This window comes from Chaetura pelagica, unplaced genomic scaffold (assembly GCF_000747805.2).
Source record: "Chaetura pelagica isolate M959 unplaced genomic scaffold, ChaPel_1.0 scaffold17, whole genome shotgun sequence".
In the NCBI taxonomy this organism is placed as follows: domain Eukaryota; kingdom Metazoa; phylum Chordata; class Aves; order Apodiformes; family Apodidae; genus Chaetura; species Chaetura pelagica.
In genome coordinates, this window is record NW_009970726.1 from 1,215,141 (window position 1) to 1,228,945 (window position 13,805).

The 13,805-nt window shown below is 38.3% G+C and overlaps 1 protein-coding gene across 1 annotated transcript in view; it reads right to left on the reverse strand.

The window, feature by feature from the left end:
* The window catches only part of NEBL (nebulette), a 90,225-nt gene extending 77,526 nt beyond the window's left edge, over nt 1-12,699 (reverse strand). Inside the window, exons 1-4 of the mRNA XM_010006953.1 lie at nt 12,631-12,699; nt 12,463-12,534; nt 7,304-7,408; nt 5,140-5,250 (exon numbers count right to left, since the gene is read on the reverse strand). Of these exons, the coding sequence (XP_010005255.1) occupies nt 5,140-5,250; nt 7,304-7,408; nt 12,463-12,534; nt 12,631-12,699 (357 nt within the window). The remainder of the gene's footprint in view (nt 1-5,139; nt 5,251-7,303; nt 7,409-12,462; nt 12,535-12,630) is intronic.
* Nucleotides 12,700-13,805: the final 1,106 nt, after the last annotated feature.

The following is a 13,805-nucleotide window of genomic DNA, read 5'->3' on the forward strand; positions in this document are numbered from 1 at the left end:
GCTTTAGATTATTCCTTTCAGATAAGAGGAAAAACAGTGCAATCTCTTCTTATGGCAGAAATAAAGTGATGAAAAAAGTGATGAAATGCATACTTCTTTTCAACATTGTTTCCCCCACAAGCAATTTTAAATACCTTTATCATTGTTTGTGACACCTTTTTTTTAAAAAAAAAATGTTCTGTGTAAGGAAGAATTCAGTACACTGGACTTCAGACAAGAAAAACACGTGGCACAAAGATAGCAATCACCAGAAATTTTCCTTCAGAAATACTTTCCACAGGAAAATGCAATTTTTCCAGAAAAAGTCCATTTCCTCCCAGGAAAATCAAAGTGAGGGCTCCCTACCTAGACTGGTCTCATCAACTGTTTGTTTTTTTTTCTTATTGCAGAGAACAGAGAAATTGGTGAGAGCTTTGTAGCTGGGCAAGGAGGGTGAAGTTATACACAGTGGTGACAGGGGCTTCTGCTGTTTCTAGCTTACCCTGGGGACAGCTATGACAAGAGAGAGAGAGGGAGTAAAGTTTGATTGCTTACCCTCAAGACTGCTATTTAGAAGGCAATAGTCTATGGGGCTATGAAACTTCTTTCTCATTCTCCTGAAACATTTTTTTCCATAAATAGCATAATGATTTTTTTGCCAAGATTTTAGATGGGTTTCATTCTCTGAGTATTATTATTTCCATCTTCATGCCAGTTCTGTACAATACACAAAAGAGCAAGTGTGGGTTTTATGTGAAAGTCAACAGAGGTGGTCTTGTTTTAGTCCTTCCTGTGTATCTTGAAGAGGAAATTGAGCATTAATCAATACAGCCAACATGAGAAGAAAGCTCCACAGAAGGAGAACCACAAGTGTCAGGGTGTTGTACTTTCCATTATGGTAAGATCCTGTCAGTGCTGACACTGTATGGCTGGAACCCTGCAGAACAAACTCCTGGCCCTGCAGAAGTTAATGCAAACTGCTCTATCAGTAAGAGTATGCAAAAGTAATAGCTGGTGCTATGGCAGTCTGCTTGCTCTGGAGAGGACTATGAAGGACAGCTGTAGGTGGGAAATAATTTCTTCTGAGAAAAAGGGAATTTCACCTAGTTGTATCCAAGTACCTAAATCACGAGTGTGAGCTGAAACAGTGTATTAAATTAATAACTTGGGTTAGATCTAGGCAGGCTGAAAAAGGAGCGGTAGGGCCGCAGCAGTGCAGCAGCACTACTTCAGGATCAAACAGCAAAACCATGGGAGAGACCACTTGCCAAGGCCACACCTTTGTAAGGAGACCACCTGGAAGAGGCACACCAGCCTCAGCAGTCTGGTGCCAGCAGGCAGCAGCAGGAAGAGTCAGTGGCTCTTTAGAATCATAGAATCATAAAAACATCAAGGTTGGAAAACACCTTCAAAGATGATAAAGTCCAACCATCTGCCCTACAACCCCTAACCACTAAACCATCTCCTGAAACACCATGTCTACCCATTTTTTTAACACCTCCAGGAACGGTGCCTTCAACACCTCTCGGGGCAGCCTGTGCCACTGCCTCACCACTCTTTTTGTGAATAATTTTTTCCTAACATCCAATCTGAACCTCCCCTGGCACAACTTGACCCCATTTCCTCTTGTCCTACCACTGGTCGCTACAGAGAAGAGACCAACAGCCATCTCATCACAGCCTCCTCTCAGGTAGTTGTAGAGAGCAATGAGGTCTCTCCTCAGCCTCCTCTTCTCCAGGCTGAACAGCCCCAGCTCCCTCAGCCTCTCATCCTAAGACCTGTTCTCCAGAGCCCTAATCAACCCAGGAGCCCTTCTCTGCACCCTCTGCAGTGCCTCAATGTCCTTCCTTTACTGCAGTGCCCAAAACTTACCAAGTTTGCCTCACCAAGGCTGAGTAGAGGGGCAGGATCACCTCCCCGGTCCTGCTGGCCACACTATTCCTGATGCAGGTCAGGATGGTGTTGGCCTTCTTGGCCACCCGGGCACACTGCCAGCTGATGATCAGGCAGCTGTCGATCAGCACCCCCAGGTCCCTCTCTGCTGGGCAGCTCTCCAGCCACTCCTCCCCAAGCCTGTAGAACTGCTGGGGGTTGTTGTGGCCAAAGTGCAGGACCCAACACTTGGCCTTATTGAAACTCATGCCATTGGCCTCGGCCCATCAGTCAAGCCTGTCCAGATCCCTTCTGCAGAGCCTCCCTGCCCCCAAGCAGGTCGACACTGCCACCCAACTCAACATCATCTGCAAACGTACTGAGAGTGCACTCTATCCCCTCATCCAAATCATCAGTAATGTAAAACAGGAGTGGCCCCAGCACTGAGCCCTCGGGAACACCACTTGCGACCAGCCGTCAACTGGATTTAACTCCATTTAACACAATTCTTTGGACCTGGCCATCCAACCAATTTTTCATCCAGCAAAGCATATGCACATCCAAGTCATGAGCCACCAGCTTGATCCCTAATCCCCAAACACCTGCTGGGCAGATATGGCTATGGATCCTGCCAAGAACATGGCACCAGAGAGCGAGAAAGCACCTGTTTGATCTGGCTACAAAAGCATTCAAGCCCAGCCTTTCATCCAGGAAGCATGAAAAGGGAGTTAAAGGTGTAAATTTGTCCTAAATTATGAGGAGGAGGACACGTACTCATACTTTCCACCTCTCAGAAAATCAGCACCTATTTAAAATCAACTTACTATACATGGGAACCCGAATGCAGTTCTGTGCTTTCAACACCCTTTTTGCAGGTGAGATGGGCTGCATCAAAAGAAGTGTGGCCAGCAGGGCCAGGAAGGTGATTCTGCCACTCTACTCTGCTCTGGTGAGACCCCACCTGGAGTACTGTGTCCAGCTCTGGAGCCCTCAGGACAGGAAATATCTGGAGATATTGGAGAGGTTCCCAAGAAGGGCCAGAAAGATGATCAAAGGGCTGGAGCAGCTCTGCTGTGAAGACAGGCTGAGAGAGCTGGGGCTATTCAGCCTGGAGAAGGTTCTGGGGAGACTTTATAGTACCTTCCAGTACTTGAAGGGGGCCTACAAGAAAGTTGGGGAGGGGCTTTTCATCAGAGAGGGCAGAGATAGGACATGGGGTAATGGTTTTAAACTGAAAGAGGGTAGATTTAGGTTAGACATCAGGAAGGAATTCTTCACCACGAGGGTAAGGCACTGGAATAGGTTGCCAAGTGAGGTTGCCTCCTTCCTGGAGGTATTTAAGGCAGGTTGGATGAGGCTTCATGCAGTCTGGTCTAGTGGGAGGTATCCCTGCTTATAGCAGGGAGGTTGGAACCTGATGATCTTTAGGGTCCTTTCCAACCTTAACCATTCTATGATTTTATGATTCCATGGCATACCCTTGGTTTCCTCTTGCTGAAGGGATGACCCATAAATTGACAATTTCAGCTAGATAGATGCAGCAGAAATCCTCTCTGCCACATCCTGACCCAGATGAAATCTGAAACCCTTGTATCAGCTACTTAGGTACTGCAGTGATAGGCACAATATGGATTAGATTTGAATACTGTAGAGATTTTTCAACTAGAAAATCCTCTGGGATCTCTCTCAAAGTAGCATTAAATTCAGGTCCACTGCAACAGTAACCACAAGTTGGAAAAATGTGTCAGCATATATTTAAGTTTTATGGTAGATTATGATTTATAATGCATCTATTCCTAAGGGGATGGTATGAATTTTGCAGGAAAAGTTTCTGCTTAAATATAACTCATCTTATAGTCATATTTGTTTCTCTATGACTGTTGGAGAACTGCAGAAAACCTTCAAAAAAATTTAAAATGTAGGTCTTTTCCTTAAAAGGTGTTTTTTTTATGAATCGAATACTTTCATTTTTACTCAGTTATTTATCTTTCCTGCCACATCACTGATATTAATTACCTCATTTGTGTAAACTAATGTAGACTGTACTCATTTGGAATGAATCCAGGAGTAAATCTGTGGCAAACTGGTTAACAAATGTTTTATAAATCAAGCTAACAGTTTAAAAACGTTACACAAGTTTAATTCCCAATTTATTTCCACTGTAATTCTCCTGATCACTCACTTCACAAAGAAATGTCACATTAATGCCATTTCAGCTACTGTGCTGCTCTATCTTGAGTGTATATATGTTCCATTTCAAAGTATAAAAACTAAAATATACTTTACATTCTTGCATTTGCTTAATATAGTCTCAATGAAAACATTGTATTATATCAAAACATTTCTCCACAAGCTACCCAGAGATTTTAGTTAGTTTTGTTATTAATATGTTCTTTTGTTCAAAAAAAAAAATCACTGCATTAGAAGAATGCATATTGGGATACAATCAATAATATGGATTTAGGAGTGTGTTCACTTCAGATACTGGCTGTATTAAACTATACTTAGCTAATATCTTTAAGAGTGGAGAAAGGCAAAAGAAGAAAACTGTAGAAATGCACAACCATCTATCAGCTGTAATCCACATGAACAACAATGAAAATCTGTAACTTCATTCATATTACACATACTTAGTACTCACAATTCCACTGAGATCAATGTAAGTGAAGGGTCACTTGCCTATATTAAGGATATTATATTTTATGCCCCTGGAAGCAACTGAACAGGAATTTACTATTTTACTGGTTGTTTGCATATTTCAGATATGTTCAATATACTTGATTTCATATTTTTGTTTCTATAAAATTGTTATGAGTCGTGGTCTGTAGGCCATTAGAAATACATGTAATGGTACAGTTAGTGCCTTTAAAAGTCATTAAAGTTTTTTTGTTTTTTATTCACTTCAGCATCAAACACTTTATAAAGCTAATATAACAGCCAAATGAAACGTTCATTATATAAGATTCATCTAGTCTATAAATGCAGCGCAATGTCACCGAATTTAATAATTCCTTATTGCGTTCATAGACTTCTAATGGATTTCATTTGATTGATTAATGCACTGCTAGTTTTAAAAATTATATTTAATAAACATAATGAGCCAGACTGACAACAATTTAAAAAGCAAGTAGTTGAAGTTAAGAAATTATGGTGATAAATTCTTTATTATAAACTCACCTAAATAAATCAAGCAGGTAACCAAGGATACGTTAAAAAAATTTGCTCAGATTGGTCATAAGCTGTCACAAAATTAATATAAAAATAATCTTTGTGATTTTAAAATTGTACCTTGCTCTGAAGTTGTGTTAACTCTTTTGCAAATACGCTGTCAATTGTGGCTGGCATCTGCTGATAAAGAGAGTTCGAAAGGTCTTTCTTAGCAGCTCCTTTGTACTTTACCTACAGGGTAGAAAAAACACACAATGCAAAAACTAAGAAAGATACAGTAATCATACTAGATATTTTTTTTCTATTAAAATGCTATAAAGACCATTAGAATTAGAAAAATCTAATTCTATGTTATAAACTTTCAAGCAAACCAGATTTTTAAATAACTCTAAAATACTCTTGGTGGATGTGTCTAATTCATGAAGCAATGTAAAGTACCTTCTAATTCAATTCAATAATTTAGTAGGAAGTATAAAATAAGGAAAGCAAGGCAGTAATTTTTTTATCCTTTTAAAAATCATTTCCAAAAACCAAAATTAACTTTTTTCTTTCTCTTTACCAAAGTTTTGCACAATGGCAGCAATGAGAGGACAAGAAAAAAATATTTTAGCAATTAATAAGTGGTAGCATGTCTGCCATCACTTCTACTTAATTGTCTCATGTTACAGACTTATTTTTAAACTACTTTTTATTTAACCTTTATTTTCTTCAGTGTCCAGTACTAGCAATTCCTCACAAAAGAGCCTATGAGACAGGCCAGAACAATGGTTCGAAATCTGGGAGGCTTTTGCTCCTGATCAAATTCAAAAAACTTTTTTAAATTCATAAAACAATAATATCAGCTACTGCTGTGAAAGTAATTGCAAATATCAAAGCTATCCTAAATGATACTGTCTAATGTCATTAATTTACTGCGCAAGATACAGCTGTTCATTAGAGACTGGTTCCTCATATATATTCCATCCATCAATAATTTGCTGTAACATTTGTTGTTGTCTCCAAAACAGAGAGCTCTTTTTCACTGCCAGAGATATGCTGTTAAAGATTTCAGTGTTCAACTGTTGCAAAAGCAGGTTATGGGACACTAGAGGTCAGTAATCTACAAGATAAAATATCCACCACATCATGCTTCAAGAAATGCAGCAATAAGCAACAGGGTGCTCAACAGTGTGATAACATAAAACATTTGGATTTTAAATTCTGAAATATCTTTGTATCTCTAAATCTTTGATTAATAATTTGCAGCATCTCTTTGTAATCAGACAAATGGATTAAATAAATTATCTGTATTGTGCTTTTGTAGACTGCAATAATTTGTATCTCAGAAAGTATCATTTCATCATGTTTATGCCCCTTGGGATTTACTACACTTTCTTCATTGAAGGTAAATGTAACAAAAATATTAATCAGATTAATTTACATTTAATGTAGCCACACAGCAAATATACGTATGTAAGAAATAGAAGATAGAATATACATAAATTACATAAATCCAGGCAGGTATATTGAGATGTGCTTGAACATAATCATATAGGTAAGATAAAATTTTAAGTCTTCCAAGCATCACAGTGACAGAAAAATCACTCCGAACCTGCAATTCCTTAATAAAAGCAACTCCGATAAAAATCCTGCTGATGTTCTCCCTTGGGAAAAATAATCAGACACATAATCCTATGATACCTTGTGCCTGGGACACAAAGCACTGGCAGTAAACTCTGCTCTGGCATTTTGGAAGCTGCCATTCTTTCTTTGCCACTACCGTTGTGGCTGTATGTGTGTCTGTGGTACACACAAAGCCATAAAAGCTCTGGCATGGATGTGCGTATCTATGCGTGCAAGTGCTCAGGAGACCTGCAGATGCCATTGACCTGATGTCTGCCCCAGTCCCCTTGCTGAAGGAGAACAACAGGTTCCTTCTCCCCTTCTGCTAGACAGTCAGGCTATGAATTCTCCACAGCAGGGAAATTATGCACAAATATGATCTGCAAACTCCATCACTATAAAATGTCTAACAAGAAATATCTCAGTTTACTCATCCATAAAACAGAGTAGCTAAGACTGCCTCAGAACCATTATTAAAACATTTGGTATCCCAGAATAAAAGTGTTGCACAATTCCAAATTATTTTTATTAATATATACAGAACACACTAATTAGGGTGCTTTAAGTCACTTCAGCTTTAAACAGAATTGTTATTTCCATGCTAAAAAATACCGTATTCAATTGAGAGAGCTTTTATGAGGGATAAGAAGCAAAGAGAATTCTTCTGTGTTTCAGGTCTTACCTCAGAAATAAAAGCACCGAGACTTTTCACGTGTTTTAGCTGTGGGGTGTCAGGTACAAATATACACTTGCCCTTAGATTTTTTAAACTCTTCTTTATAGTGTATCTACAGAGAGGAGAAAAAAATTAGTTTAATTGTTGTTAAAATATTTTTTTAAAAAAGCCAACACCAAGCAAATTATACTTTTATTTAATTTTAAAAAAAAAAAAAAACTCATTAATACTATGCTTGTTGGCTTGCAAATGCCTCAGGCTGAATCAAACTAGGCCACATGGGGAAAAACCCAGTTCTCACATATAGTACCAGGGCTATGTAAAAGTCACAGAACTCATTAAAGATCATATAACCATTTAGATTGGAAAACGCCTTTAAGATCATTGAGTGCAACCATAAACATAACACTGCCAAGTCCACCTCTAAACCATTAAAAATATACGATTTTTTCTGCATATAGAGCAAATTTTGACCATTGTCTGTTCATGTTCCAGTATCTCTAAAGAAAGGAGAATTGAATAAAGTATTTTCTCCTTAATCTCAAAGGTAAAGTTCAACCTTTAACACCAATTTAGGAAGCACAGATTCTGTATAACACTATCAAAAGTCACTGTCAAATGCTCCATAAATCCAAGAGTTATATGAAAATCTTCAGAAGGCCATCACCGAATCATATCCAGCACCCCAACTGTCATGACATGTAGGCAATGTCAGAGTTTAAGAGCATTAATTTTAAACTGAGCTATTTTTCAAGTCATTTGTATGTGCAACAGAAATAATTTTTGAAGCATAACAACTGACCTTTCATTCTGTGTACATATAATAGATCTGTTCAATGCAAATTGAATTATTTTATATTAAGCTTTCGTGGTTATTATCTGTTACCATTCCTCTAACCTCATTTTCACATTCTGCACAACAGCAGCTTGCATTTGTGCACTCTAGACTTGCTGACAAGCACTGACAGAAGCAATATGATCTGCATCTGAGCATTACAGAAATACGCAGTCTTAATTTCCTCTTCTCTGAATCCTTAATGGATATCACAAGTTCTAGTCTATGCTTCTCTACAGGGACTGAGGAAATTCATGAGGAGGATGGCAGTTTACACAGAATCAGCTCCCAGGTAACCACATCACAATGCACAAAAAGGTCAGTTTTATGATAAGCATGAGCAGGCACTTATTGTCAACCTGCATGCATGTACTGGCACACATGCATGTACTTGCAAGGGGACAGAATGTGTACATGAACAGCTTTTTAAGAAGCTTCATAGAATTATAGACATTAATGGTGATACAGCTGACAAGTGATGCAGGAAGTCTGAAGAGCTGACTATCTACTGGCTAGATTTGATGGAGTTTCCAAGAAGACCTCCTGTAAAGATGAGACTCTGCTAAAGGAGATGAGGGAGTCTTCCTGCTCACAACATAGATAAATCACCCATGGATAACTGAGAGTTGGCTTTAAAGACATCCATTTTAATAACAGACTAATAATTACATTTAAAAATCAAACATTTAAGCCTTCTAAGATATCTCTTAATCAGAAGGGGCGGGGGGGACAACACAACATGACTAGAAGAAACAATCAAAGTCATTCTGCTGCAGAAGCCATGCTTTCAAAACAGATGAAAGCAGGAAAGCACTAACACCACCTCCTTGCTCCTTTATTATTCACATTTATTATAGCAACCCATGAAGGCCAAAAAAATGTGTGCAGGCTCAAATGCACTATTTAGAGAGGACATATAACAACATGTAAAGAAGTTTATATTCCTCTTCAAAGTTTGGGGTTACAAATTCAAATGTCTAAAATACTGAATAGGAAATTTTTGCCTGAAAGCCACTTACTCTTCACCACAAAATATGCTGTTTAGATTCAATAAATCTGGTAAACCTTAAAAAAAAAATAAAAACAAGTAGGAAAAATTTGCCAAAGATGGCCTGGAGCCACCACTGCTCTTTTAAAATAACTTTGAAGTCCAATAGCTCACTAGAGGCCAAATTTTCAATAGCTCTCTCATGATCCTTTTCTCCCTGACTCATCATAGAACTATTCTGACCAGCAGCACAGCTATCCAATAAAAGTGGATTCAAATTCCAAGAAACCCACTAAAACAGTAAACTTCAAATGGCCTTGTTTTTCTTAAGGGAAGCTATATAGCAGGATCAACTTTATAAAACAAGGACATCCAATCTTCAGTCTGAAGCTTTCTGGCTCTTCAAGATAATCCTTCAAGATAATGGCCTCTTCCATTGGTCTTTTTATGGGGGAAACACAGGAGAAGACTGTGAGCTAAAGGAAAGGCTCTGATGGTAACAACTTAATCCAAGCAGCCACCTTTCCTTGGTATTCAGGGACACATACTATCCTAATTTTAATATTAATATATTTGAAAAACTGTTTCTTGACATCAGTGTTGTAACTATGTTGACAGTCAACATGCCAAGATCCATTACAGAGCTGCTGTCTCTCAAAGACCCATTTAAGCCTATAAAAGCCACAAAAAGGTGTGCACCTCCTTACCTAGCTCTTATGCTAGACCAAAAGGGAACTTTTTTTTCCACTAAGAATTTCTTTTCCAACCCTAAATTTCTTAATTTATAATCTCTCATAAGACTTAAAGGCTGTGTCAGACCACAGATCCATCTAATATAATTCTCTCTGTGTGGCCACAGAAACCTAGAGAAAAGTATGAGAATAGGGCAAGCATTCACTACCATGTCCCACAGTTATTTTACTAGTCTCCAGCTCTTTGAACCTCAAAGTCCTCCTGAGTTAGAGGCTGTGACTAGCAATAACCCAGAGGAACAGGTCCACCCTCCACACCTACTGATACCAGTCAGAAGGGCCTCAGTCTCTGCCCTCGACTCTAGGTCTCCTCGACCCTTGCTTTACAATAATGAGACATGTTAAAGCAAAGTTGGGACACCATGCAAGGACAGTCAAATAGCAAGCAATACACTTTTTATTGCAGGGGAGAAGAAGGACTGGTAGCACATATTACCAAAATTCAGGAGAATCTTGAGAAGCAGAGTGTCTGCTTATTATGGTAGTTTGGTCAATTATCATTTTATTTGTATAATAATTACCCTCTCTGCTTATATCAGTAATCACAACATCACACCACGCAATCAAAACAGAGATTAAAATTTACCAAAATGTAAATAATAAAAACAAATGGACAGGCTACATTTCAACACTGAAGAGAAAAGGTCTGGGAAAGATAAATCAAATACACATGACAGTTTTGAAAACATCTGTGAAATAAAACGCACAATGGACAGAGATTAAATTAAATTACTTTAGGGAGAAATATGCAGGGGGTATCACAGCCACAGAACAAACATCTGCCAACCTCAAATGAAAATGGGGTTTTCCTCAAGAACCAGAACACATAAACACTTCAGAATTTCTCTTACGTACAGTTCAAGGCAGACAGTTTAACATGCACCAAGGGCTGCCATTGCAACACTTTTTAAAAGCCATATTGCCAAAGTAAAGTAACCCTGCAAAGAATGCAGGGCAAGCATAAAGCAACTTCAATATCTCAGCCATGAGCACTCGTGGTGCTGCATTCTGATGGAGGAGCTGCACTGACAGCTCTGCCAGCACAAAAGGATAATCACCCAGTCTCGTGTTCAGCAAGGACACAGGCTGCTGTCCCAAGGTCATCTTAGGGCCAAACTTCAAGCCCCATAAGATAAAATACACAGATACACACCAATCATACATCCACACTAACACCAGTTTGTGTAAAGATTTATGCTAAAAAGGATTAGAAAAATATAAAAAAGTTCTAGATGTTAATGATTCAAAAATCAAAGGCAAGAATGCAAACTCCTTGCAGTTTATTTGCCTCCACAATGAAATGTGCAGGGTGAGAAACTTACCCCCCCAGCACCAATGACTTCTGTGGTCATAAGAGATTCCAATTATAGCAAATATTCTGGGAAAAAAAATTCACCCTCTATACATGCATGTATTCCATTCTGGGCAATGAAGAAACACCTACTGATTTCAGCAGAGGCTGAATAAGGCCCCAAAATTGGATGCCATTTTTAAGCATAGTTCTTCTTTGAAATTAAACTGGTCTGGGCCATTACATATTGCTACTGCTTTGAAAGCATTAATGAGACTTTGCCATTACCCTTTACACATTTTAAAGAAAATCTAACACACTTGCAGCCTAAACGTTATCACGAGTTTTCAGCAAAAGCCTCCTGCCCTGAAACATTACAGGCTTCAGAAACCTGGCCTGTTACTCACCTTAGGTCCCAAGGCCCAGTAGAAAATCAGAGAAAATAGAGCCACTCCATTTACCAGTTAGTTACCAGCCACAGCCAACATTACTTCTAACGGGTACAGAGCACAGTGATAATTCCTTCTATATCAAAGAAAATATTTCTTCAGCACTTTTCCAGGACCTTTTCCTTTAAGAACAGCAACTCTTTCAGAAACAAGTCGCATGGAGGCAATAAATGTATTTGGGGTCAGGTATGTGCTCCAGGTCCATTTTCATTTTGGCCTTTATATGAGTTAACAGGCACTTATTGTACCATATGCCACTCTTTTCCCAAAGAAAACACTTAGATAACTATAGGTAAAAATATTAATAATCTCTACTACTTCGTAAAGTATCTTGAGTATACCAGGGAGCCATCTTGGTGGCTTCTCTTAGGATGATATAATGTTTGTATCTGATCAACAATTTTAAAGGTCTGTAGTTGTCGCAAGCAGTTTCCCACAATAGCTAAATAATTTTAAAATATATTCTAGCATTTCAGCATTCATGGATTCTTCCTGTAAGTCAATAATAATATGCTAAGCAATTTTGAGCATCTATCACCACAGACCAACAGGTAACACTGAAAATTCATCTCATTTCCTGAGGAAATCAGCCAAGGTGTTCTCATGGGAGGCATCCTCAGAGTGAAACCCACTTTTTGGAACATTCTTCTTCCCCTGGCCTATGTTGTGCATCTGATAATATAAGGTACAAGCACAGGCTGTGCTTTTCTGTTATTTCCTGTGCTTTCATATTTGAGCCTTGGATGGGCACATGCTGCAGTGCACATATCTGAAAAATATGTATCATAAATATAAACCCACTTGATAAGAGAAATGCAAACGTAAGGAAGCAAATAGTCACCATCACTTACATCACTTATCATTTCACTGCACTTTCGGGCCAATTCCATATTTCTGTCCTCAATAACAGGCTTGAGGAAGACCTGTAAGAGAAAAGTAATCATTGCAGGTTTATAGTCCTAAAAGGGTAACATCAGAAGGAAATAAGCTCTTTTCAAAGCTATTGGGGTTTAACTCACCTTTTCTTCTTCTTCTTCCCCATCGTCATTTTCATCTTCCTTGAGATCCTGAATGACAGATACTCGCATTTTAATACTTTGCAGAAAACAACAATGAAAAGTCTAAGAAGGTTCAGAGTTGCAGGAAAGGGCTCAGACCCTACAGCATGCCTGGAATCAATGCTTCATTTAAGCAATGCTGCACTTAACTCTACCAAGGCTCCTTCCTTATTTAGGCAGCACTTGACAGTCTTTATCTGAACAATTCAGTGTGAGTGAACTGAAAGGCATTGCAGATGGCCTTGTTAGCTATCAGTAGAGCAGAGCTAATGCTTTCTTACAGATAAAATATAATTAGACAGCCTATCCCAGTCAGCCATTTTAAAAATTACTACAAACATACTTAATTAAAATACTGTGATGCAGTTAATTCATAACATAAATAATTTAGTCAAATCAACAAGCTAAAAAGGGGAGCATTGACTCTGGGGTTATGGGAAAACTGCCCAGTTCTAAGATTCAAGGCATCATTAACTCAAATACCAGTTATAGCAAGCTTTAATTTATCGGTCCAATAACAGAGCTTTTTGAATGGGGAGGGAAAAAAAAAACAACAAAAAAACCCCCACCACATTATTCTTTTTTTCCAGTAGATGTGTATTTTTTTTGTATTTTTTTTTCAGGAAATTCTCCTGCTCCACAAAACATATCAAATTCCTTAAATGCTTTTCATATTACGTCAGCTGAAGGTTAAACACGTGCAAACACAGAAAGAAACATCTCTAAACATACAAGTACACATGTATTTACACAAACATGAATGACCCTTCACTGTTAAAAACTGTCATGGTCTGTAGTCTTAAAACCAACCTTTTTCAGTCTGAAGTTATTGACTCCAGCTGCAATGAAACGGAAATATATCCTTGTGCTGATGGATAGTGTCACAGGATAGTGTCACAGTGTTTGTTTCTGTAAAACAACCAAGGAGGTATTACACAATCAGTTGGAGTAACCAGCATTTTAACATCTTTTTTCTTTCTAAACTGTATCTTGTGTACTTCTCATAGCATAGAGCTCATGATTTTTAATTTAATCTAGAGAAGTGATTCACCATTACACAGCTTTGCAATCAGGCAAAGACATAAGGAATTTGTACTCTTAAAAAGCTATTCAAAGATATTAAGTACTTGTGCCCA